At 49.7% G+C, this 22,640-nt stretch overlaps 1 protein-coding gene across 8 annotated transcripts in view; it reads left to right on the forward strand.

Moving 5' to 3' along the window:
- LOC120019549 (bromodomain-containing protein 3-like) overlaps positions 1-22,640 on the forward strand; it is a 45,947-nt gene that overhangs the window by 12,834 nt on the left and 10,473 nt on the right. For 3 of the 8 annotated variants that reach the window (XM_038962862.1, XM_038962853.1, XM_038962885.1), the window contains exons 3-18: positions 2,605-2,852; positions 5,297-5,389; positions 5,685-5,822; positions 6,050-6,182; positions 7,344-7,681; positions 7,989-8,234; positions 8,925-9,083; positions 9,945-10,073; positions 13,237-13,509; positions 13,807-14,021; positions 14,341-14,438; positions 14,531-14,791; positions 16,278-16,370; positions 19,612-20,046; positions 20,277-21,257; positions 22,162-22,259. In XM_038962862.1, the coding sequence (XP_038818790.1) occupies positions 2,730-2,852; positions 5,297-5,389; positions 5,685-5,822; positions 6,050-6,182; positions 7,344-7,681; positions 7,989-8,234; positions 8,925-9,083; positions 9,945-10,073; positions 13,237-13,509; positions 13,807-14,021; positions 14,341-14,438; positions 14,531-14,791; positions 16,278-16,370; positions 19,612-20,046; positions 20,277-21,257; positions 22,162-22,259 (3,813 nt within the window). In that variant the 5' untranslated portion in view covers positions 2,605-2,729. Of the gene's footprint in view, positions 1-2,506; positions 2,853-5,296; positions 5,390-5,684; positions 5,823-6,049; positions 6,183-7,343; positions 7,682-7,988; positions 8,235-8,924; positions 9,084-9,944; positions 10,074-13,236; positions 13,510-13,806; positions 14,022-14,340; positions 14,439-14,530; positions 14,792-16,277; positions 16,371-19,611; positions 20,047-20,276; positions 21,258-22,161; positions 22,260-22,341; positions 22,639-22,640 lie in introns of those variants that run through there. The other 5 variants (XM_038962911.1, XM_038962869.1, XM_038962877.1 and 2 more) reach the window with 5 other exon arrangements.

A 22,640-nucleotide genomic window follows, 5' to 3' on the forward strand; every position in this document is an offset into this window, starting at 1 on the left:
AAGACTTTTTCTATGGATTTTAAGATGCAGTCTAGATCTAACAGTCTGCTGGACTTCCAGACACGGTATCTCTTACTGGAGAAGATAGCATACTACTGTGTTACTGTGAGGAGGTAACTCTCACACACACACCCTAACTCACGTGGTTGTCCTTGACTGGTTGTCTGTCCTTTTCTGTAGTCTCTTCCCGGTTTCCACCTGTGAGTTATCTTGGTTTCCATGTGCTTGTAAACTCTTGTACTAGCATGAGGTATTAGGTCAGTGTTGGTGATGTCAGAGGGTGGCTTAACTCTTTCCCTGTCAGTGTTCTGGTGATGTCAGAGGGTGGCTTAACTCTTTCCCTGTCAGTGTTCTGGTGATGTCAGAGGGTGGCTTAACTCTTTCTCTGTCAGTGTTCTGGTGATGTCAGAGGGTGGCTTAACTCTTTCCCTGTCAGTGTTCTATTATGTAGCTGTATGTACGTAGTGGGGTCGGTTTATAGCTCTGTGTGTTTATGCAGCTGTATGTACGTAGTGGGGTCGGTGTATAGGACTGTGTTTATGTAGCTGTATGTACGTAGTGGGGTCGGTGTGTTTATGTAGCTGTATGTACGTAGTGGGGTCGGTGTATAGGACTGTGTTTATGTAGCTGTATGTACGTAGTGGGGTCGGTGTATAGGACTGTGTTTATGTAGCTGTATGTACGTAGTGGGGTCGGTGTATAGCTCTGTGTGTTTATGCAGCTGTATGTACGTAGTGGGGTTGGTGTAACTCTTTCTCTGTCAGTGTTCTGGTGATGTACTCTATACTCCTCTGTAAACTGTCCATCGCTGTATACGTGACGCAAGATCCACTGGTTCATGCTTATTTATAAAATCTTCTTAGGCCTCACTCCCCCTTATCAACCGTGTTGTTGTTGTGTTGCTACAGTGATGTGTTGTTGTGTTGCCGCCGTGCTGTGTTGTTGTCTTAGGTCTCTCTTTATGTAGTGTTGTGGTTGGTGTCTCTCGTCGTGTTTTGTCCAAATGTTTATTTTGAATCCCAGCTCCCGGCCCGGCAGGGGGCCTTATGCCTCTTGGTAGGCCGTCTTTGTGAATAAGAAGTGGTTCTTAATTGACTTGCCTCGTTAAATCAAACCATGTTAGAGGACCTTTAACTTTTTATCTGTTAGACTATGTCTGTTTTTACTGTGTGTGTGTGTGTTAGCGAAGTGTGTGTGTGTGTGTGTGTGTGTGTGTGTGTCTGTGTGTGTGTGTGTTAGCGCAGTGTGTGTGTGTGTTAGCGCAGTGTGTGTGTGTGTGTGTGTTAGCGCAGTGTGTGTGTGTGTTAGGGCAGTGTGTGTGTTGTTTGGGGAAGTCCAGTTTGGTGGTTAATCTGGGCAGCCAGTGTGTGCAGGGGTCGGTATATAGATCTGTGTGAGTTAGGGTAGTGTGTGTGTGTGTGTGTATGTTGGAAAGTCCAGTTCTGTTGATTAGTCAGTGAGACGGTAGGCTGATATGCCTATGTGTGCAGGGGTCAGTGTATAGGACTGTGTTTATGTAGCTGTATGTACGTAGTGGGGTCGGTGTATAGCTCTGTGTGTTTATGTAGCTGTATGTACGTAGTGGGGTCGGTGTGTTTATGTAGCTGTATGTACGTAGTGGGGTCGGTGTGTTTATGTAGCTGTATGTACGTAGTGGGGTCGGTGTGTTCATGTAGCTGTATGTACGTAGTGGGGTCGGTGTGTTTATGCAGCTGTATGTACGTAGTGGGGTCGGTGTGTTCATGTAGCTGTATGTACGTAGTGGGGTCGGTGTGTTTATGTAGCTGTATGTATGTATGTAGTGGGGTCAGTGTATAGGACTGTGTTTATGTAGCTGTATGTACGTAGTGGGGTCGGTGTATAGGACTGTGTGTTTATGCAGCTGTATGTACGTAGTGGGGTCGGTGTATAGGACTGTGTGTTTATGTAGCTGTATGTACGTGAGCTGTGATGATGACGTTACTCTTCCTCCCCCTCCTAAAGAATCCAGTGTGCTGTGATGATGACGTTACTCTTCCTCCCCTCCTAGAGAATCCAGTGTGCTGTGATGATGACGTTACTCTTCCTCCCCCTCCTAGAGAATCCAGTGGGCTGTGATGATGACGATGATGACGTTACTCTTCCTCCCCTCCTAGAGAATCCAGTGGGCTGTGATGATGACGTTACTCTTCCTCCCCTCCTAGAGAATTCAGTGGGCTGTGATGATGACGTTACTCTTCCTCCCCCCTCCTAGAGAATTCAGTGTGCTGTGATGATGACGATGATGACGTTACTCTTCCTCCCCTCCTAGAGAATCCAGTGGTCTGTGATGATGAAGTTACTCTTCCTCCCCTCCTAGAGAATCCAGTGGGCTGTGATGATGATGACGATGATGACGTTACTCTTCCTCCCCTCCTAGAGAATCCAGTGGTCTGTGATGATGAAGTTACTCTTCCTCCCCTCCTAGAGAATCCAGTGGGCTGTGATGATGATGACGATGATGACGTTACTCTTCCTCCCCTCCTAGAGAATCCAGTGGGCTGTGATGATGACGTTACTCTTCCTAGAGAATCCAGTGGGCTGTGATGATGACGATGATGACGTTACTCTTCCTCCTCCCTCCAGAGAGTCCAGCGTTTTGTGTGATGGCCTGAGAGGGCTTCCCAGTCTAGCCTGCCTCCTCTCCCGGGTCCAAACTGTCTGACTGGGACTCCCCCCCTCCCCGCCTGCTACGCCCTGCCTCCGTCGCCATGGGAGACGGCCTGGAGGCGGGCAGCAGCTTAGACCCCGCCCCCCGCACCCTCTCCTGTGACCCCCCGCCCCCTGAGACATGGAACCCCTCGAGGCCTAAACGACAGACCAACCAGCTACAGGTAGTGTGTGTGTGTGTGTCTTTCTCGAAGACTTTGAATACTGATACTGTACTGTTTGATGGATTGGTTGGACGGTCGGGGCCATATAAAATATTTTATATATTTTAGCCTTATTCCGTGGAGTTTTTTCAGGGTTCCGTTTTTCTCAGTTTTCGCTCTCAAACTCACACTTTTTTTAATAGAACAAAATTTGATATTCAGTCCACATCAATGCTTAAACCACATCATCACTAGAGGTCGACCGAATATGATTTTTCAACGCCGATACCGATTATTGGAGGACCAACAAAGCCGATACCGATTAATCGGCCGATTTAATTTTTTTAAATTTATATATTTGTAATACTGACAATTACAACAATACTGAATGAACACTTTTATTTTAACTTAATATAATACATCAATAAAATCTATTTAGCCTCAAATAAATAATGAAACATGTTCAATTTGGTTTAAATAATGCAAAAACACAGTGTTGGAGAAGAAAGTAAAAGTGCAATATGTGCCATGTAAAAAAGCTAAGTTCCTTGCGCAGAACATGAGAACATATGAAAGCTGGTGGTTCCTTTTAACATGAGTCTTCAATATTCCCAGGTAAGAAGTTTTAGGTTGTTGTTATTATAGACTACTTCTCTCTATACCATTTGTATTTCAAATAACGTTGAATATTGGATGTTCTTGTAGACACTATAGTATTGCCAGCCTAATTTCGGGAGTTGATAGGCTTGAAGTCATAAACAGCGCAATGCTTGAAGCAGAGCAAAGAGCTGCTGGTAAACACAGGAATGTGCTGTTTGAATGAATGTTTACGAGCCTGCTGCTGCCTACCACCGCGCAGTCAGACTGCTCTATCAAATATCAAATCATAGACTTAATTATAATATAATAACACACAGAAATACGAGCCTTAGGTCATCAATATGGTCAAATCCAGAAACGATCATTTCGAAAACAAGACAGTTTATTCTTTCAGTGAAATACGGAACCGTTCCGTATTTTATCTAACGGGTGGCATCCATAAGTCTAAATATTGCTGTTACATTGCACAACCTTCAATGTTATGTCATAATTATGTACAATTCTGGAAAATTAATTACTGTCTTTGTTAGGAAGAAATGGTCTTCACACAGTTCACAACGAGCCAGGCGGCCCAAACTGCTGCATATACCCTGACTCTGCTTGCACAGAACGCAAGAGAAGTGACACAATTTCCCTAGTTAAAAGAAATTCATGTTAGCAGGCAATATTACCTAAATATGCAGGTTTTTAAAAATGTATACTTGTGTATTGATTTTAAGAAAGGCATTGATGTTTATGGTTAGGTACATTGGTGTAACGACAGTGCTTTTTTTTGCGAATGCGTTTGTTAAATCATCACCTGTTTGGCGAAGTAGGCTGTGATTCGATGATAAATTAACAGGCACCACATTGATTATATGCAACGCAGGCTTGGCTCCGTGCCTCACTCGCGTAACAGGTAGTCAGCCTGCCACTCAGTCTCCTCGTGGAGTGCAATGTAACCGGCCATAATCGGCGTAACAGGTAGTCAGCCTGCCACTCAGTCTCCTCGTGGAGTGCAATGTAACCGGCCATAATCGGTGTAACAGGTAGTCAGCCTGCCACTCAGTCTCCTCGTGGAGTGCAATGTAACCGGCCATAATCGGCGTAACAGGTAGTCAGCCTGCCACTCAGTCTCCTCGTGGAGTGCAATGTAACCGGCCATAATCGTTGTCCGAAAATGCCGATTTACCGATTGTTATGAAAACTTGAAATCGGCCCTAATTAATCGGCCATTCCGATTTAATCGGTCGACCTCTAATCATGACACCACTTTTGAGGTCTGGGAAAAATGTAATTCAACTGTGCACCAGCCTGAGACCGTTGATTGGTTAGCGATGTTTCTGTAGCACTCGTGACTGCAGAGTTGGCTAAACAAAATGGCCACTGGATTGATGTAAATAATCATGACATCATTCTGCCAGGTAGACATACGCTACTTTGTAGTTAACATTTAATAGATAAGGTTTCTGGGAAAGCCTGTTCATCTACCAGAAGGTTATCATTAACATCATCGCTAACGGCTACACAAATTGGTAGACCAAAAGCACACAGACGGGAATTCCTGTGCTGTTGCCTCTTCGGGAGAGAGAGAAGGAGAGAGAGAGGGGGGAGGGAGAGGGAGGGAGGGAGGGAGAAATCACTGATGCATTTTGAAGTTCAATACATTTAGTTGATTTCCTACTGAGTTCTTCAATAATTTTTTTTTATATTGTTGAATTCTGTTTGAATATCTGGATTCCATGATTCTGTCTGTGTTCTCCCCATTGCAGATTTATAGGGCCCTAGTTGGTTGATTGATGGGTTGGTTGGTTCAGTGGTGGGTTGGTTCAGTGGTGGGTTGATTGATTGAGTGGTGGGTTGGTAATAGGTTTATTGTGTTGCAGTACCTGTTGAAGGTGCTGTTGAAGACGCTGTGGAAACATAACTTCTCATGGCCCTTCCAGGCTCCCGTAGATGCCATCAAACTCGGCCTGCCTGTAAGTAGTGTGTGTGTGTGTGTGTGGAGGGGAACAATCACTTCTTATCGCTCCTCCAGGCTACGGTAGAGTGGGATAGAGATGGAGGTGAAAGGGAGACATGGGGGAGAGAGAGTTGAGGGAGAGAGACTTTCTTTCCCTTTCTATCTCTCTCTCTCCATCCCTCTCTCCTCCATGCCTCTCTCCTCCCTCCCTCTAACCCTCCTCTCTCTCCCCACCCCCTCTCTCCCCCTCTTTCCCTCTTCCCCACTTCCTCTGTCCTCCCTCTCTCTCTCCCTCCTCCTCCCCTCTCCAGGATTACTATCAGATCATCAAGGTTCCTATGGATATGGGGACCATCAAGAAGAGACTGGAGAACAGCTACTATTGGAACGCCCAGGAATGTATACAAGACTTCAACACCATGTTCACCAACTGTTACATCTACAACAAGGTACAGTGAACACACACACACACACACACACACACACACAGACACAAATCTGATAGTAGGGCTAGGGCTAACTGACGTGTGTGTTGTGTGTGTGTGTGTGTGTGTGTGTGTGTGTGTGTGTGTGTGTGTGTGTGTGTGTGTGTGTGTGTGTGTGTGTGTGTGTGTGTGTGTGTGTGTGTGTGTGTGTGTGTGTGTGTGTGTGTGTGTGTGTGTGTGTGTGTGTGCAGCCTGGTGATGACATAGTGTTGATGGCAGAGGCTCTAGAGAAGATGTTTCTTCAGAAGATCTCTGAGATGCCCCAGGAGGAGACTGAGATCCCCATGGTTACCAAGGGGCGGAGGGCGGGGCAGAGAGAAGCAGGTACGGTGTAGGGAGAGTGGCTTTTAGTTCCAACGGTCTGATTTTGTTCTGATGGGAACATTCAGACCACTGTTGTCATTACTGATGGAGGGATTCAGACCACTGTTGTCACTACTGATGGAGGGTTTCAGATCACTGTTGTCACTACTGATGGAGCGATTCAGATCACTGTTGTCACTACTGATGGAGGGATTCAGATCACTGTTGTCATTACTGATGGAGGGATTCAGATCACTGTTGTCATTACTGATGGAGGGATTCAGATCACTGTTGTCACTACTGATGGAGGGATTCAGATCACTGTTGTCACTACTGATGGAGGGATTCAGATCACTGTTGTCACTACTGATGGAGGGATTCAGATCACTGTTGTCACTACTGATGGAGGGATTCAGATCACTGTTGTCACTACTGATGGAGGGATTCAGATCACTGTTGTCATTACTGATGGAGGGATTCAGATCACTGTTGTCACTACTGATGGAGGGATTCAGATCACTGTTGTCACTACTGATGGAGGGATTCAGATCACTGTTGTCATTACTGATGGAGGGATTCAGATCACTGTTGTCATTACTGATGGGGGCGATTCAGATCACTGTTGTCATTACTGATGGAGGGATTCAGATCACTGTTGTCATTACTGATGGAGGGATTCAGATCACTGTTGTCACTACTGATGGAGGGATTCAGATCACTGTTGTCACTACTGATGGAGGGATTCAGATCACTGTTGTCACTACTGATGGAGGGATTCAGATCACTGTTGTCACTACTGATGGAGGGATTCAGATCACTGTTGTCATTACTGATGGAGTGCTTTCTCTCCTTCTCTTCTGTTCCTTTCTTGTCTTCCTCTCTCTGTTTCTTATTCTCTCTTATATTTTACTCTGGGTGGACTTCCATCCCCCCTCTCTCTCTCTCTCTCTCTCCATCCCCTCCCTGTCTGTTTCTCTCTACCCCCCCTCTCTCTCTCCATCCCCTCCCTGTCTGTTTCTCTCCACCCCCCCCTCTCTCTCTCCATCCCCTCCCTGTCTGTTTCTCTCTACCCCCCCTCTCTCTCTCTCTCTCTCTCCATCCCCCCTCTCTCTCTCTCTCTCTCTCTCTCTCCATCCCCTCCCTGTCTGTTTCTCTCTACCCCCCCTCTCTCCTCCTCTCCAGGTCTCCTGTCTAAGTCTGACTCCGGCCAGGATTCATCTCCCTCCTCCACCCCCCACACCCGAGGTTTCTCCTCCCCGTCGCCTGGCCCTCAGACTCGGGGTCTCCCCGTATCCCAGGGGCCCCCCACCCTCCCCCTTGCCCTCCCCCCTCAGTCCCAGCCCCCTCGCGTTCCCCCCACCCCTCCCTCCCACGCCCCCCAGCTGGGACCCCCCTTCCTCGTCAGCTCTCTGGATGTCCTGGCCCAGGGCCTCACCTCCGTACCCCACCACCCCCCAGCCCTCCCAGGCCTTCACCCTGCTGCCCCACCCATTCTTCAGAGCATCGCACCGCCAGCTAAGGTGAGGAGACCAGAAGGGAGGAAAGAAGGGGTGGGGGTTACGGGAATCTGAAAGTGTGTGGTCGAGCTGAACGAGGAGTCAAACGTATATTAATTGACGTCTGTTTGATATGGGAAGTCTCTCTCTTTCCTCCAGTCATGCTCTGAGATGTTCCCATGTACCGTCATTATCTTACTGGTAGTTGAATGTCTCTTCATTCCTGGCCCCGGGGACCCAGCTGGGACCATGTTTACTTTTGTACTTTTAGCACAGCGACTTATCAACTCATCATGCTTAGGGGAATGTGTGGTCTTGTCTTGACCTCTAGCCCCTGACCTTTAACCCCCCCCTGCAGCAGAGGAAGAGCCAGAAGAGGAAGGCTGACACCACCACACCCACCGCCAACGACCAGCTCAGCGAGTCGTCTCCCGTGGCGACAGAGCCCCCCCGCCCCCGCCGTGAGAGCAGCAGCCGCCCGCTGAAGCAGCCCAAACGAGACCCCGCCCAGCCCGACTCCCAGGGGGTCCCTGGGGACGGAGCGTTAACGAGTCACGGCGGGAGCCCCAAGCGCCAGGTATTATTCTCCTAATAAAATAAAAAGGTTAAAACAGTGGGGGGCGGCAGTAGAGAAGCTGGCCAACCAGAAGGTTCAAATCACTGATGTATATTAACACCTGATGTCTGTACAGGGTTGTATCTGTCTGTCTGTACAGGGTTAGGGTTGTATGTGTCTGTCTGTACAGGGTTGTATGTGTCTGTCTGTACAGGGTTAGGGTTGTCTGTCTGTACAGCTGACGACACATTTCTCATATGGATTAATAAAGTCTTCTTTCTTCTGTCTTCCTTTTCCTTCCTTTTTCCTCTCCTCCGTCTCCCTCTCCTCCCCTCTCCTCCCCTCTTCCTCTCTCCTCCTCTCCTCCTCTCTTCCTCTCCTCCCCTCTCCTCCTCTCTTCCCCTCTTCCCCTCTTCCCCTCTTCCCCTCTTCCTCTCTTCCTCTCTTCCTCTCTTCCTCTCTTCCTCTCTTCCTCTCTTCCCCTCTTCCCCTCTTCCCCTCTTCCCCTCTTCCCCTCTCCCCCTCTTCCTCTCTTCCTCTCTTCCTCTCTCCCTCTCTTCCCCTCTCCTCCCCTCTTCCCCTCTTCCCCTCTCCTCCTCCCCTACCCTCTTCCCCTCTCCTCCTCTCATACCCTCTTCCCCTCTCCTCCTCTCCTACCCTCTTCCCCTCTCCTCCTCTCTTCCCCTCTCTTCCCCTCTCCTCCTCTTCTAGGAGCAGCTGCTGTTCTGTGGCGGTCTTATCAGAGACATGATGTCTAAGAAACACATTGCGTACGCGTGGCCCTTCTACAAGCCTGTCGACGCGCACGCCCTCGGCCTCCACGACTACCACCACATCATCAAACACCCTATGGACCTCGGAACCGTCAAGGTGAGCTCATCAAAAGTGGACCCTCACTCACTCATTGTTCATTAGATGAGTGATGATGTCATCAGCAGTGGACCTCCCAGCTGTCTGAGAGGAAGTCCAGACAGACCATAGAGGAACATCTATCTGCTCCTCCTATAGATCTGAATACATTGAAGGTGTAGCACCAGGGGGTTCTGGGTAATACATTGAAGGTGTAGCACCAGGGGGTTCTGGGTAATACATTGAAGGTGTAGCACCAGGGGGTTATTGGGTAATACATTGAAGGTGTAGCATCAGGGGGTTATTGGGTAATGCATTGAAGGTATAGCACCAGGGGGTTCTGGGTAATACATTGAAGGTGTAGCACCAGGGGGTTCTGTGTAATACATTGAAGGTCTAGCATCAGGGGGTTCTGGGTAATACATTGAAGGTGTAGCACCAAGGCGTTCTGGGTAATACATTGAAGGTGTAGCACCAGGGGGTTATTGGGTGTTTATGTTTTCACCAGGCGCATCGGAATTCGGTAAGAAGGACACACTGTTGCATCCTCTAGTTGAATGCTCTGAATGTGATTTGTGTCATTCTGAGCACCTTGGGTGGGCGCCCTAATGGGTTATGTACCCAATGCATATGGATCCGGTACATTAAAATGCTGCCGGTCAAATGTACGGCACCACATTTTCCTAACTGAAACCCTGGGTTTCACATCCTGGTTGTGTTAATGGGTAACCATGTCTCTGTCCCCTCACTGTGTCTCTGTCCCCTCACTGTGTCTCTGTCCCCTCACTGTGTCTCTGTCCCCTCACTGTGTCTCTGTCCCCTCACTGTGTCTCTGTCCCCTCACTGTGTCTCTGTCCCCTCACTGTGTCTCTGTCCCCTCAGGATAAGATGGACAACAGGCGGTACAGAGACGCTCAGCACTTTGCTGCTGATGTCCGGCTGATGTTCTCCAACTGTTACAAATACAACCCCCCAGACCATGACGTGGTCAACATGGCACGTACTCTACAGGTAAACTACACAACACTACACAACGTGGTCAATATGGCACGCACTCTACAGGTAAACTACACAACACTACACAGCATGGTCAATATGACACGCACACTACAGGTAAACTACACAACACTACACAACGTGGTCAATATGACACGCACTCTACAGGTAAACTACACAACGTGGTCAATATGGCACGCACTACAGGTAAACTACACAACACTACACAACATGGTCAATATGGCACGCACACTACAGGTAAACTACACAACACTACACAACGTGGTCAATATGGCACGCACACTACAGGTAAACTACACAACACTACACAACGTGGTCAACATGGCACGCACTCTACAGGTACACTACACAACGTGGTCAATATGGCACGCACTCTACAGGTAAACTACACAACACTACACAACGTGGTCAATATGGCACGCACTCTACAGGTAAACTACACAACACTACACAGCATGGTCAATATGACACGCACACTACAGGTAAACTACACAACACTACACAACGTGGTCAATATGGCACGCACTCTACAGGTAAACTATACAACACTACACAGCATGGTCAATATGACACGCACACTACAGGTAAACTACACAACGTGGTCAATATGGCACGCACTCTACAGGTAAACTACACAACACTACACAGCATGGTCAATATGACACGCACACTACAGGTAAACTACACAACACTACACAACGTGGTCAATATGGCACGCACTCTACAGGTAAACTACACAACACTACACAGCATGGTCAACATGACACGCACACTACAGGTAAACTACACAACACTACACAACGTGGTCAATATGGCACGCACTCTACAGGTAAACTACACAACACTACACAGCATGGTCAATATGACACGCACACTACAGGTAAACTACACAACACTACACAACGTGGTCAATATGGCACGCACACTACAGGTAAACTACACAACACTACACAGCATGGTCAATATGACACGCACTCTACAGGTAAACTACACAACGTGGTCAATATGGCACGCACTACAGGTAAACTACACAACACTACACAACATGGTCAATATGGCACGCACACTACAGGTAAACTACACAACACTACACAACGTGGTCAACATGGCACGTACACTACAGGTAAACTACACAACACTACACAACGTGGTCAACATGGCACGCACACTACAGGTAAACGACACAACACTACACAATGTGGTCAACATGGCACGCACTCTACAGGTAAACTACACAACGTGGTCAACATGGCACGCACTCTACAGGTAAACTACACAACACTACACAACGTGGTCAACATGGCACGTACACTACAGGTAAACTACACAACACTTCACAACGTGGTCAATATGGCACGCACACTACAGGTAAACTACACAACCCCCCAGACCATGACGTGGTCAACATGGCACGCACACTACAGGTAAACGACACAAAACTACACAGCATGGTCAATATGACACGCACACTACAGGTAAACTACACAACACTTCACAACGTGGTCAATATGGCACGCACTCTACAGGTAAACTACACAACACTACACAGCATGGTCAACATGGCACGCACACTACAGGTAAACGACACAAAACTACACAACGTGGTCAACATGGCACGCACTCTACAGGTAAACTACACAACACTACACAACGTGGTCAATATGGCACGCACACTACAGGTAAACTACACACCGTGATCTATATGGCACGCACACTACAGGTAAACTACACAACACTACACAACGTGGTCAATATGGCACGCACACTACAGGTAAACGACACAACACTACACAACGTGGTCAATATGGCACGTAAACTACACAACATGGTTGCTATCGCATGCAAATTACAGGTAAACTACACAGCATGGTTGCTATGGCACGCAAACTACAGGTACGCTACACAGCGTGGTTGCTATGGCACGCAAACTACAGGTAAACTACACAGCATGGTTGCTATGGCACACAAACTACAGGTAAACTACACAGCATGGTTGCTATGGCATGCAAATTACAGGTAAACTACACAACATGGTTGCTATCGCATGCAAATTACAGGTAAACTACACAGCATGGTTGCTATGGCACGCAAACTACAGGTACGCTACACAGCGTGGTTGCTATGGCACGCAAACTACAGGTACGCTACACAGCGTGGTTGCTATGGCACGCACTCTACAGGTAAACTACACAGCATGGTTGCTATGGCACGCACGCTACAGGTAAACTACACAACATGGCTGCTATGGCACGCAAGCTACAGGTAAATTACAGAACATGGTTGCTATGGCACGCAAGCTACAGGTAAACTACAGAACATGGTTGCTATGGCACGCAAACTACACAACATGGTTGCTATGACATGCAAACTACAGGTAAACTACACATTGTTAAAGGAATTTTAATTCCTATGTTTATCAACCAATTCAATTAAAACACTCTGTCCATACATAAGAATTTGTAAGATACTTATCAGCATAAAATGGACAGAAACCAGTCTTAAAATCAATCAATCAATAGCGTTTATTCTCGAGAGTACTGAATCATAGTACAATTTACATCAGGTTATATAATAAAGATGATGTCATAAGTTTTAATGTCCATCCTCCTCTAGAATACAATGGCAATACAGTTCACAGCCTCATTACTGTCTGCCACCTGTTAAACTATCTGCAACCAACCCAAGGTCTCTCCCCTCCCTGGGTAGAGACAGAATGTCCTGTAAGGAACACAGCATTCCAGCCTGTCTGAAGATAACTCCATTCTTTCTAATAAGGAACACATTACATTCAGCATTATGATTATAATAAGTTTCATTCATACAGTAACATCTAAGTCAAATGTATACATATTTTAGTCATTAAACACAAAAATCCCATAACAACAACTACACAAACTACAGGTGAACAACTACAACACATCTGACAATCATAACAAACAAACAATACAACCAACCAACAGCACTTTCAGACAAATGACAGGTGTCAACATAAACAGTGTTGAAATGATGAATGATGGACTACAAATCTCACAGTGCCACGGACTAAAGTTCCCATGGTTCATAGCTCTGACCGCTCTCAATTCAATTCAAGAGGCTTTATTGGCATGGGAAACATGTGTTAACATTGACAAAGCTCTCTCTTTCTCTCTCTCTACAGGACGTGTTTGAGATGCGCTTTGCCAAAATGCCAGACGAGCTTGAGGAGACGGCCCCCCTCCCCTCCCCAGCCCTCAAACCCATCCCCTCCCCTGCCCTCCACCCTCTCCCCGTCCCCACCCTCCACCCCCTCCCCACCCCCTCGGCCAGACAGCCCCCTGCCCCACGACCCCCCTCCTCCTCCGATGACAGCTCCTCCTCGTCGGAATCAGAATCCTCCGAGGGAGGTTTGGAACACGAGAGAACACAGAGACTGGCTGAACTACAGGAACAGGTGAGGGGGAGAGGAGATGGGATCTCCTGAGGGTGAAGGGGGCGAAAGGGGTAAAGAAAGTGTAGGAAGGATAAAACACTGTGTTGACACTGACTCACCCAAAGAGAAAGAATAAAATAATTAAGAAAGGGGTTAGGAAAAGAAGAGGAGAGGGAGGCAGAAGGAGAGGAGAGAGAGAGCAAGGGATTTTCACCTGAACACAGAACCGTTAAAAGAAGAAGAGAGGGGTGGAGAAAATGAAAGAGTTGAGTGGATTGTGATTCTCTTTTAACATCCTCCTGTGTTTCTGTCCTACAGCTCAAAGCTGTTCACGAACAGCTGGCCGCTCTGTCCACGCCCCAGGCCACCAAGCCCAAGAGAAAAGAGAGGGAGAAGAAGAATAAAGACAAGTACAAGAAGATAGGAGGGGAGGAGCCACCGGAGATCCCGCCCCCTGCCATCCTCCAGCCAATCAGAAAGAGCAAAAACAGCAAGGAGCCGGTCACCACGCCCAAGAAGATCAAGAAACCGAGGTAGGATGGATGGAGAGAAGCCCAGGTAGGATGGATGGAGAGAAGCCCAGGTAGGATGGATGGAGAGAAGCCCAGGTAGGATGGATGGAGAGAAGCCCAGGTAGGATGGATGGAGAGAAGCCCAGGTAGGATGGATGGAGAGAAGCCCAGGTAGGATGGATGGAGAGAAGCCCAGGTAGGATGGATGGAGAGAAGCCCAGGTAGAGACATCTGGGTAGGATGGATAAACCCAGGATAGACAGTGGAGGTTTCTGATTGATTAATCATTTCTCTCTGACACGCTCTGTCAACTCGCTCTCATCTCTCTCTTTCTCCACAGTAAAAAAGAAATGATGAAGAACAGTCGGGGCGCCCCACGTCAGACCGGCTCCACCCCCCTTGCCCCCTCAGCCTCGCTGGAGGCAGAAGATGACACGAGTGAGTGAGTGAGTGAGTGAGAGATTTTGTAAGATAAAAAAAAAAAAAAAAGATTATTTTCAAAAATGTTAATGTACTTGTCTGTGTACCAGGTGTGTTTGTGGGCGGGGCAGCTGACAGGTGTAAGCCAATGTCCTACGAGGAGAAACGCCAGCTCAGTCTGGACATCAATAAACTGCCCGGCGACAAGCTTGGCCGCGTCGTCCACATCATCCAATCACGAGAGCCATCGCTCAAGAACACCAACCCAGACGAGATAGAGATCGACTTTGAGACGCTGAAACCCTCGACGCTCCGAGAGCTGGAGAAATATGTCTGGACCAGCCTTAGAAAGAAGAAGAAATCCCAGCCAGGTAAGAGAGAGAGGGAGGGAGGGAGAGAGGGAGGGAGGGAGAGAGGGAGGGAGAGAGAGAGGGAGAGAGAGAGAGAGGGAGGGAGAGAGAGAGAGAGGGAGAGAGAGAGGGAGGGAGAGAGAGGGAGGGAGGGAGGGAGGGGGAGAGAGCCGGAGAAATATGTCTGGACCAGCCTTAGAAAGAAGAAGAAATCCCAGCCAGGTAAGAGAGGTGGGGAGGGAGAGAGAGAGGGAGGGGGAGAGAGCCTGAGAAATATGTCTGGACCAGCCTTAGAAAGAAGAAGAAATCCCAGCCAGGTAAGAGAGGGAGGGGGAGGGAGAGAGGGAGGGAGAGTGGGAGGGAGGGGGAGAGAGCCGGAGAAATATGTCTGGACCAGCCTTAGAAAGAAGAAGAAATCCCAGCCAGGTAAGAGAGGTGGGGAGGGAGAGAGAGAGAGGGAGGGGGAGAGAGCCTGAGAAATATGTCTGGACCAGCCTTAGAAAGAAGAAGAAATCCCAGCCAGGTAAGAGAGGTGGGGAGGGAGAGAGAGAGGGAGGGGGAGAGAGGGAGGGAGGGAGGGGGAGAGAGCCGGAGAAATATGTCTGGACCAGCCTTAGAAAGAAGAAGAAATCCCAGCCAGGTAAGAGAGGTGGGGAGGGAGAGAGAGAGGGAGGGGGAGAGAGCCTGAGAAATATGTCTGGACCAGCCTTAGAAAGAAGAAGAAATCCCAGCCAGGTAAGAGAGGTGGGGAGGGAGAGAGAGAGGGAGGGGGAGAGAGCCTGAGAAATATGTCTGGACCAGCCTTAGAAAGAAGAAGAAATCCCAGCCAGGTAAGAGAGGTGGGGAGGGAGAGAGAGAGGGAGGGGGAGAGAGGGAGGGAGGGGGAGAGAGCCGGAGAAATATGTCTGGACCAGCCTTAGAAAGAAGAAGAAATCCCAGCCAGGTAAGAGAGGTGGGGAGGGAGAGAGAGAGGGAGGGGGAGAGAGCCTGAGAAATATGTCTGGACCAGCCTTAGAAAGAAGAAGAAATCCCAGCCAGGTAAGAGAGGTGGGGAGGGAGAGAGAGAGGGAGGGGGAGAGAGCCTGAGAAATATGTCTGGACCAGCCTTAGAAAGAAGAAGAAATCCCAGCCAGGTAAGAGAGGTGGGGAGGGAGAGAGAGAGGGAGGGGGAGAGAGGGAGGGAGGGAGGGAGGGGGAGAGAGCCGGAGAAATATGTCTGGACCAGCCTTAGAAAGAAGAAGAAATCCCAGCCAGGTAAGAGAGGTGGGGAGGGAGAGAGAGAGGGAGGGGGAGAGAGCCTGAGAAATATGTCTGGACCAGCCTTAGAAAGAAGATATCACAGCCAGGTAAAAAGGAGCGAGGGGGAGGGAAGGAAGAGAGTGAGTGGTGGAAAAATAATGGAGAAAGAGGGAGAGAAGGAGACAGAGAGATGGTGAAATAATATTGACCAGAATGACCAGTTAACCCATCCAGGGAGAGAGTGTTAACCCATCCTGTGTGTGTGAAGCAGTAGAGAAGGCTCTGGAGGTGACCAGTGTGATGAAGATGAAGACAGGATCTTCATCAGGCAGCAGTGACTCCTCTGACAGCGACGACACAGGTAACACACACAACACTACACACACACGGCTCATAATACATAGTTTGAGTGGGGTATCACGTCGGGCAGCAGGAGTGCGCAGCTCTCAGTCAACTGGTTGTGAAGCAGCTCTGTCAACTGGTTGTGAAGCAGCTCTCAGTCAACTGGTAGTGAAGCAGCTCTCAGTCAACTGGTTGTGAAGCAGCTCTCAGTCAACTGGTTGTGAAGCAGTCAACTGGTTGTGAAGCAGCTCTCAGTCAACTGGTTGTGAAGCAGTCAACTGGTTGTGAAGCAGCTCTCAGTCAACTGGTTGTGACGCAGTCAACTGGTTGTGAAGCAGCTCTCAGTCAACTGGTTCTGAAGCAGTCAACTGGTTGTGAAGCAGCTCTCAGTCAACTGGTTGTGAAGCAGTCAACTGGTTGTGAAGCAGCTCTGTCAACTGGTTGTGAAGCAGTCAACTGGTTGTGAAGCAGCTCTCAGTCAACTGGTTGTGACGCAGTCAACTGGTTGTGAAGCAGCTCTCAGTCAACTGGTTGTGAAGCAGCTCTGTCAACTGGTTGTGAAGCAGCTCTGTCAACTGGTTGTGAAGCAGCTCTGTCAACTGGTTGTGAAGCAGCTCTCTGTCAACTGGTTGTGAAGCAGCTCTCAGTCAACTGGTTGTGAAGCAGCTCTGTCAACTGGTTGTGAAGCAGCTCTCAGTCAACTGGCTGTGAAGCAGCTCTCAGTCAACTGGTTGCGAAGCAGTCAACTGGTTGCGAAGCAGCTCTGTCAACTGGTTGCGAAGCAGCTCTGTCAACTGGTTGTGAAGCAGCTCTCAGTCAACTGGTTGTGAAGCAGCTCTCAGTCAACTGGCTGTGAAGCAGCTCTCAGTCAACTGGTTGCGAAGCAGTCAACTGGTTGCGAAGCAGCTCTGTCAACTGGTTGCGAAGCAGCTCTGTCAACTGGTTGCGAAGCAGCTCTGTCAACTGGTTGCGAAGCAGCTCTGTCAACTGGTTGCGAAGCAGCTCTGTCAACTGGCTGTGAAGCAGATCTCAGTCAACTGGTTGTGAAGCAGCTCTCAGTCAACTGGCTGTGAAGCAGCTCTCAGTAGAACGACAGAATGCATCAGGGATTTGTGTATCTTTCTGAAGAAGTAAAGCCTGTTTCTGTGTGCCTGTTGTTGTGTCGCTAGTTAGCATGCAGGAGACAGTTAGCATGCAGGAGACAGTTAGCATGCAGGAGACAGTTAGCGTGCAGGAGACAGTTAGCGTGCAGGAGACAGTTAGCGTGCAGGAGACAGTTAGCGTGCAGGAGACAGTTAGCGTGCAGGAGACAGTTAGCGTGCAGGAGACAGTTAACGTGCAGGAGACAGTTAACGTGCAGGAGACAGTTAACGTGCAGGAGACAGTTAGTGTGCAGGAGACAGTTAGCCAGTTAGCGTGCAGGAGACAGTTAGCCAGTTAGCATGCAGGAGACAGTTAGCCAGTTAGCATGGAGGAGACAGTTAGCCAGTTAGCATGGAGGAGACAGTTAGCCAGTTAGCATGGAGGAGACAGTTAGCCAGTTAGCATGGAGGAGACAGTTAGCCAGTTAGCATGGAGGAGACAGTTAGCCAGTTAGCATGGAGGAGACAGTTAGCCAGTTAGCATGGAGGAGACAGTTAGCCAGTTAGCATGGAGGAGACAGTTAGCCAGTTAGCATGGAGGAGACAGTTAGCCAGTTAGCATGGAGGAGACAGTTAGCCAGTTAGCATGGAGGAGACAGTTAGCATGGAGGAGACAGTTAGCATGGAGGAGACAGTTAGCATGGAGGAGACAGTTAGCATGGAGGAGACAGTTAGCATGGAGGAGCCAGTTAGCATGCAGGAGAGAGTTAGCATGCAGGAGACAGTCATTTCTAAATGCTTCCCCCTAAAACCTTCTTAATTAAATGTCGTCTGTGAAGTAGGACCACCTGACAGAATGATATCATGATGATTTCTATCAATGCGGTGGGCATTGTACAGAAACGCCACTAGCCAAACACAACTGTCTCTTCCTCGGTGCGCAATTGAATTAAAGGTGAACTTCAGTGTGGTTTTTGTTAGTTTTTTCCCCGGACCTCAGAAGTAGTGGCCTCCTGGTGTGATTTTAAAGTATTGCTGTGGACTTAGAACATCCAATTTAGCTGTCAGAAAGAAACAAGGTGAGATTTTGAGAGTGAAAACAACGAGGAAAAACTGAACCTTGTTTGGCAAACAAAAACAAATGTTACAGAGTCTTCCAAGCCGCTCACTGTTCAGTCACTAACAATAACACCCTTTTTGAGATTGTTTTTTTCATGTCAATATGATATTAAGTTACAGTGTAATGATTTGTGTGTGGAGGGTAGGTTATTATAGTTTTAGACTATTGGCTACTTTCACCTCTTTCCACTCCTCCCCTGATCTGGGCCAATAGTTTTTCCGTTCGGGCCCGTAGCTTTCAGTTGGCACTGGCCCGGTGTGCCGCTGGGAAATTGACCTAAATGTCAAGCCCTGTACACACATCATTTTCATTATGTTGTCTCTCTCTCCCCCTCTCCTTCCCTCTCTCTCTCCTTCCCTCTCTCTCTCCTTCCCTCTCTCTCTCCTTCCCTCTCTCTCTCCTGCTCTCTCTCTCTCTCCTCTCTCTCCTCTCTCTCCTCTCTCTCTCTCCTCTCTCTCTCCTGATCTCTCTCTCTCTCCTGCTCCCTCTCCTTCCCTCTCTCTCTCCTGCTCTCCCTCTCTCTCCTGCTCTCCCTCTCTCTCCTGCTCCCTCTCCTTCCCTCTCTCTCTCTCTCCTGCTCCCTCTCTCTCCTGCTCTCTCTCTCTCTCCTGCTCTCTCTCTCTCTCTCCTGCTCTCTCTCTCTCTCTCCTGCTCTCTCTCTCTCTCTCTCCTGCTCTCTCTCTCTCTCTCCTGCTCTCTCTCTCTCTCTCCCGCTCTCTCTCTCTCCCGCTCTCTCTCTCTCCTGCTCTCTCTCTCTCCTGCTCTCTCTCTCTCCTGCTCTCTCTCTCTCCTGCTCTCTCTCTCTCCTGCTCTCTCTCTCTCCTGCTCTCTCTCTCTCCTGCTCTCTTGCTCTCTCTTGCTCTCTTGCTCTCTCTCTTGCTCTCTCTCTTGCTCTCTCTCTTGCTCTCTCTCTTGCTCTCTCGCTCTCTCTCTTGCTCTCTCTCTTGCTCTCTCTCTCTTTCTCATTCTCTCTCGTTCTCTCTCCCTCTCTTTCTCTCTTTCTCTCTCCCTCTCTTTCTTTCTTTCTCTTTCTCTCTTTCTCTCTCTCTCTCTCTCAGGGCTGGCCCCCCAGCAGCAAAAGTCCTCCTCTAGCAATATATACTGTAAGAGACCCCACCAGTCCAGCAGGGGCGGGGTCAGCATCACTGCCCCTCTGGACCCCTCCTCCCCCCAGACCCCCCTAGTTCAGTCCAAACCCCCCCAGCAGCAGCATCAACACCCCTTCGCCCCACCTCCTCCTCCCTCCATCCCCACTGTCCCCGTGACCTCTCTGGAGTCCTCTTTGACCTTTGACCCCCTAGCTCACTTCCTGGCCCCCCATCTGAGCCAGCAAGTGGGGGAGCCCCGCCGTAATCGACTGGGGGCCCCTGCCGCCGGACCCCCCCACCTCAACGCTGCCAACACACACACACACCCGGCCACACACACCTCTGAGAGCACACAGCCCTTCCTCAACCAGCAGGCCGTCATGCCCTCCGTCATGCTCTCCCCAGGTATGTGGATGAACAGACACACACATACACTTCATTGTGTCGAGGGGTTTTGGTTTTAATGAAACATTTAGATTTTAGAAATATCATTTATTTCTGTACTTACTCTTTTTGTCCCTCTCCCCCCATTCTCATCTCTTTCTCTCTCCTCCCTCCCTTCTCTCGCTCCTCGCTCCCTTCTCTCTCGCTCCTCGCTCCCTTCTCTCTCGCTCCTCGCTCCCTTCTCTCTGTAGCACTCCACAACGCTCTCCCCCAGCAGCCGTCCCGCCCCAGCAACCGAGTGGCCCCCAAACCCCCTCAGCCTCCCCCCTCCTCCGCTCCTCCTCCCCCCCAGCCCTCCCTCCACATTCCCCAACCCTCCCTCCCTCGCCCTTGTGTCCCCTCTCCCCCCACCCCCCACGGAATCCTGGGGGTCTCGGCCCAACCCCCTCAAGCCCTATTTGAGGACGACGAGGAGGCGGTGCCCACTAACTCTGAAACCCCTCCCCTCCCGCTCAGCCAGGTGCACATGTACCTGCAGTCGTCTCGGCCCCCGGCACACATACACCCCCACACACAGTCTCCTGTGCGGGTCCAGTCTCAGCTCATGTCCCGGCCCCCGGCCCACACACAGTCTCCTGTGCGGGTCCAGTCTCAGCTCATGTCCCGGCCCCCGGCCCAAACACAGTCTCCTGTGCGGGTCCAGTCTCAGCTCATGTCCCGGCCCCCGGCCCACACACAGTCACCTTTGCGGGTCCAGTCTCAGCTCATGTCCCGGCCCCCGGCCCACACACAGTCTCCTGAGCGGGTCCAGTCTCAGATCATGTCCCGGGCCTCGGCCCAAACACAGTCTCCTGGGCGGGTCCAGTCTCAGCTCATGTCCCGGCCCTCGGCCCAAACACAGTCTCCTGTGCGGGTCCAGTCTCAGCTCATGTCCCGGACCCCGGTCCACACACAGTCTCCTGGGCGGGTCCAGTCTCAGCTCATGCAGGCCATGCAGACTCAGTCACAGGCAGCGGCCGCTCCAACCCAGCAACAGCAGAGGCTCGCAACACATCCTCACTCACACCCTCACTCACATCCTCACTCACACCCTCACTCACACATGCAGCAGGCGGGACAGGGGATGTCGTTCCCCCAGCAACAGAGCACCATGCACCCGGCACAGAAAGGGCTCAAGCAGATACTACATCCACAACCATCACCACGGATCAAAACTGAGCCTTTCAATACAGGTAGGAGAGATGAGACACGCACACTCAAGCACACGCACGCACGCATGCAGATACGCATGCAGACACGCAGACAGACACGCAGACAGACACGCAGACAGACACGCAGACAGACACGCAGACAGACACGCAGACAGACACGCAGACGGACACGCAGACGGACACGCAGACAGACACGCAGACAGACACGCAGACAGACACGCAGACAGACACGCAGACAGACACGCAGACAAGCAGACAGACAAGCAGACAGACACGCAGACAGACACGCAGGCACGCAGGCAGGCAGGCAGGCAGACACGCAGGCAGACACGCAGGCAGACACGCAGACAGACAGGCAGACAGACAGGCAGGCAGACACGCAGGCAGACACGCAGGCAGACACGCAGGCAGACACGCAGGCAGACACGCAGGCAGACACGCAGGCAGACACGCAGACAGACACGCAGACAGACACGCAGACAGACAACACCCACTAGAGGGATTCTTGGATCCCGAAAAAGGAAGAACCGAATTGGATCCGTGAAATTTCCCGTTCGACACAGACAGGATATATCCAAGTCGATTCGGATCCGAGGTGGACCAGATCCAACCCAAAGCATGTCCGAGATGAGGGGGAATCAGATCCAAATTGGGTCGGGTCTATATCAGATAAAAAATGGGTCTTCATTGCTGCTCAAAGCCAGCAGAACTGTTTTGACTTGATTTATGCTTTTGACTGAACCAACTGCCATGTGCACCAAATGTGACATATAGAGGATATTTATTTTCATCAATATAATATTGGATCTGGTCGGTATTTGACATATTTTCAGACTGTTTGGATCTCAGGTAATCAGGTTAGGGTATATCCGTGAAGACCTCTACCCCACTATTTTCCATACTGGTGTTTCTCCCGTTGTGATAGGTCCTCGTAGGGAGAGCCCCTCCCCTCTGATGATACATTCTCCCCTGATGCCTCAGTTCCCACCAATGAGACAGTCCCCTTCCCAGCCCAAGAAACCTGTGAGTACACAGAGTGTGTGTGTACAGTGTGTGTGTTTGTGTACTGTACATTGTGTGTGCGTTAACTCTGTGTTCTCTCTAGAACCAGAGGGGGTTATTAAGGGTTAAAGAGGACCTGTGTGTGTGTGTGTGTGTGTGTGTGTGTGTATTAACCCTGTGTGTTCACTGCAGAACCAGAGGGGGTTATTAAGGGTTAAAGAGGACCTGTGTGTGTTAACCCTGTGTGTTCACTGCAGAACCAGAGGGGGTTATTAAGGGTTAAAGAGGACCTGTGTGTGTGTGTGTGTGTGTGTGTGTGTTAACCCTGTGTGTTCACTGCAGAACCAGAGGGGGTTATTAAGGGTTAAAGAGGACCTGTGTGTGTGTGTGTGTGTGTTAACC

Source organism: Salvelinus namaycush, chromosome 2, assembly GCF_016432855.1.
Source record: "Salvelinus namaycush isolate Seneca chromosome 2, SaNama_1.0, whole genome shotgun sequence".
Classification (NCBI taxonomy): Eukaryota; Metazoa; Chordata; class Actinopteri; order Salmoniformes; family Salmonidae; genus Salvelinus; species Salvelinus namaycush.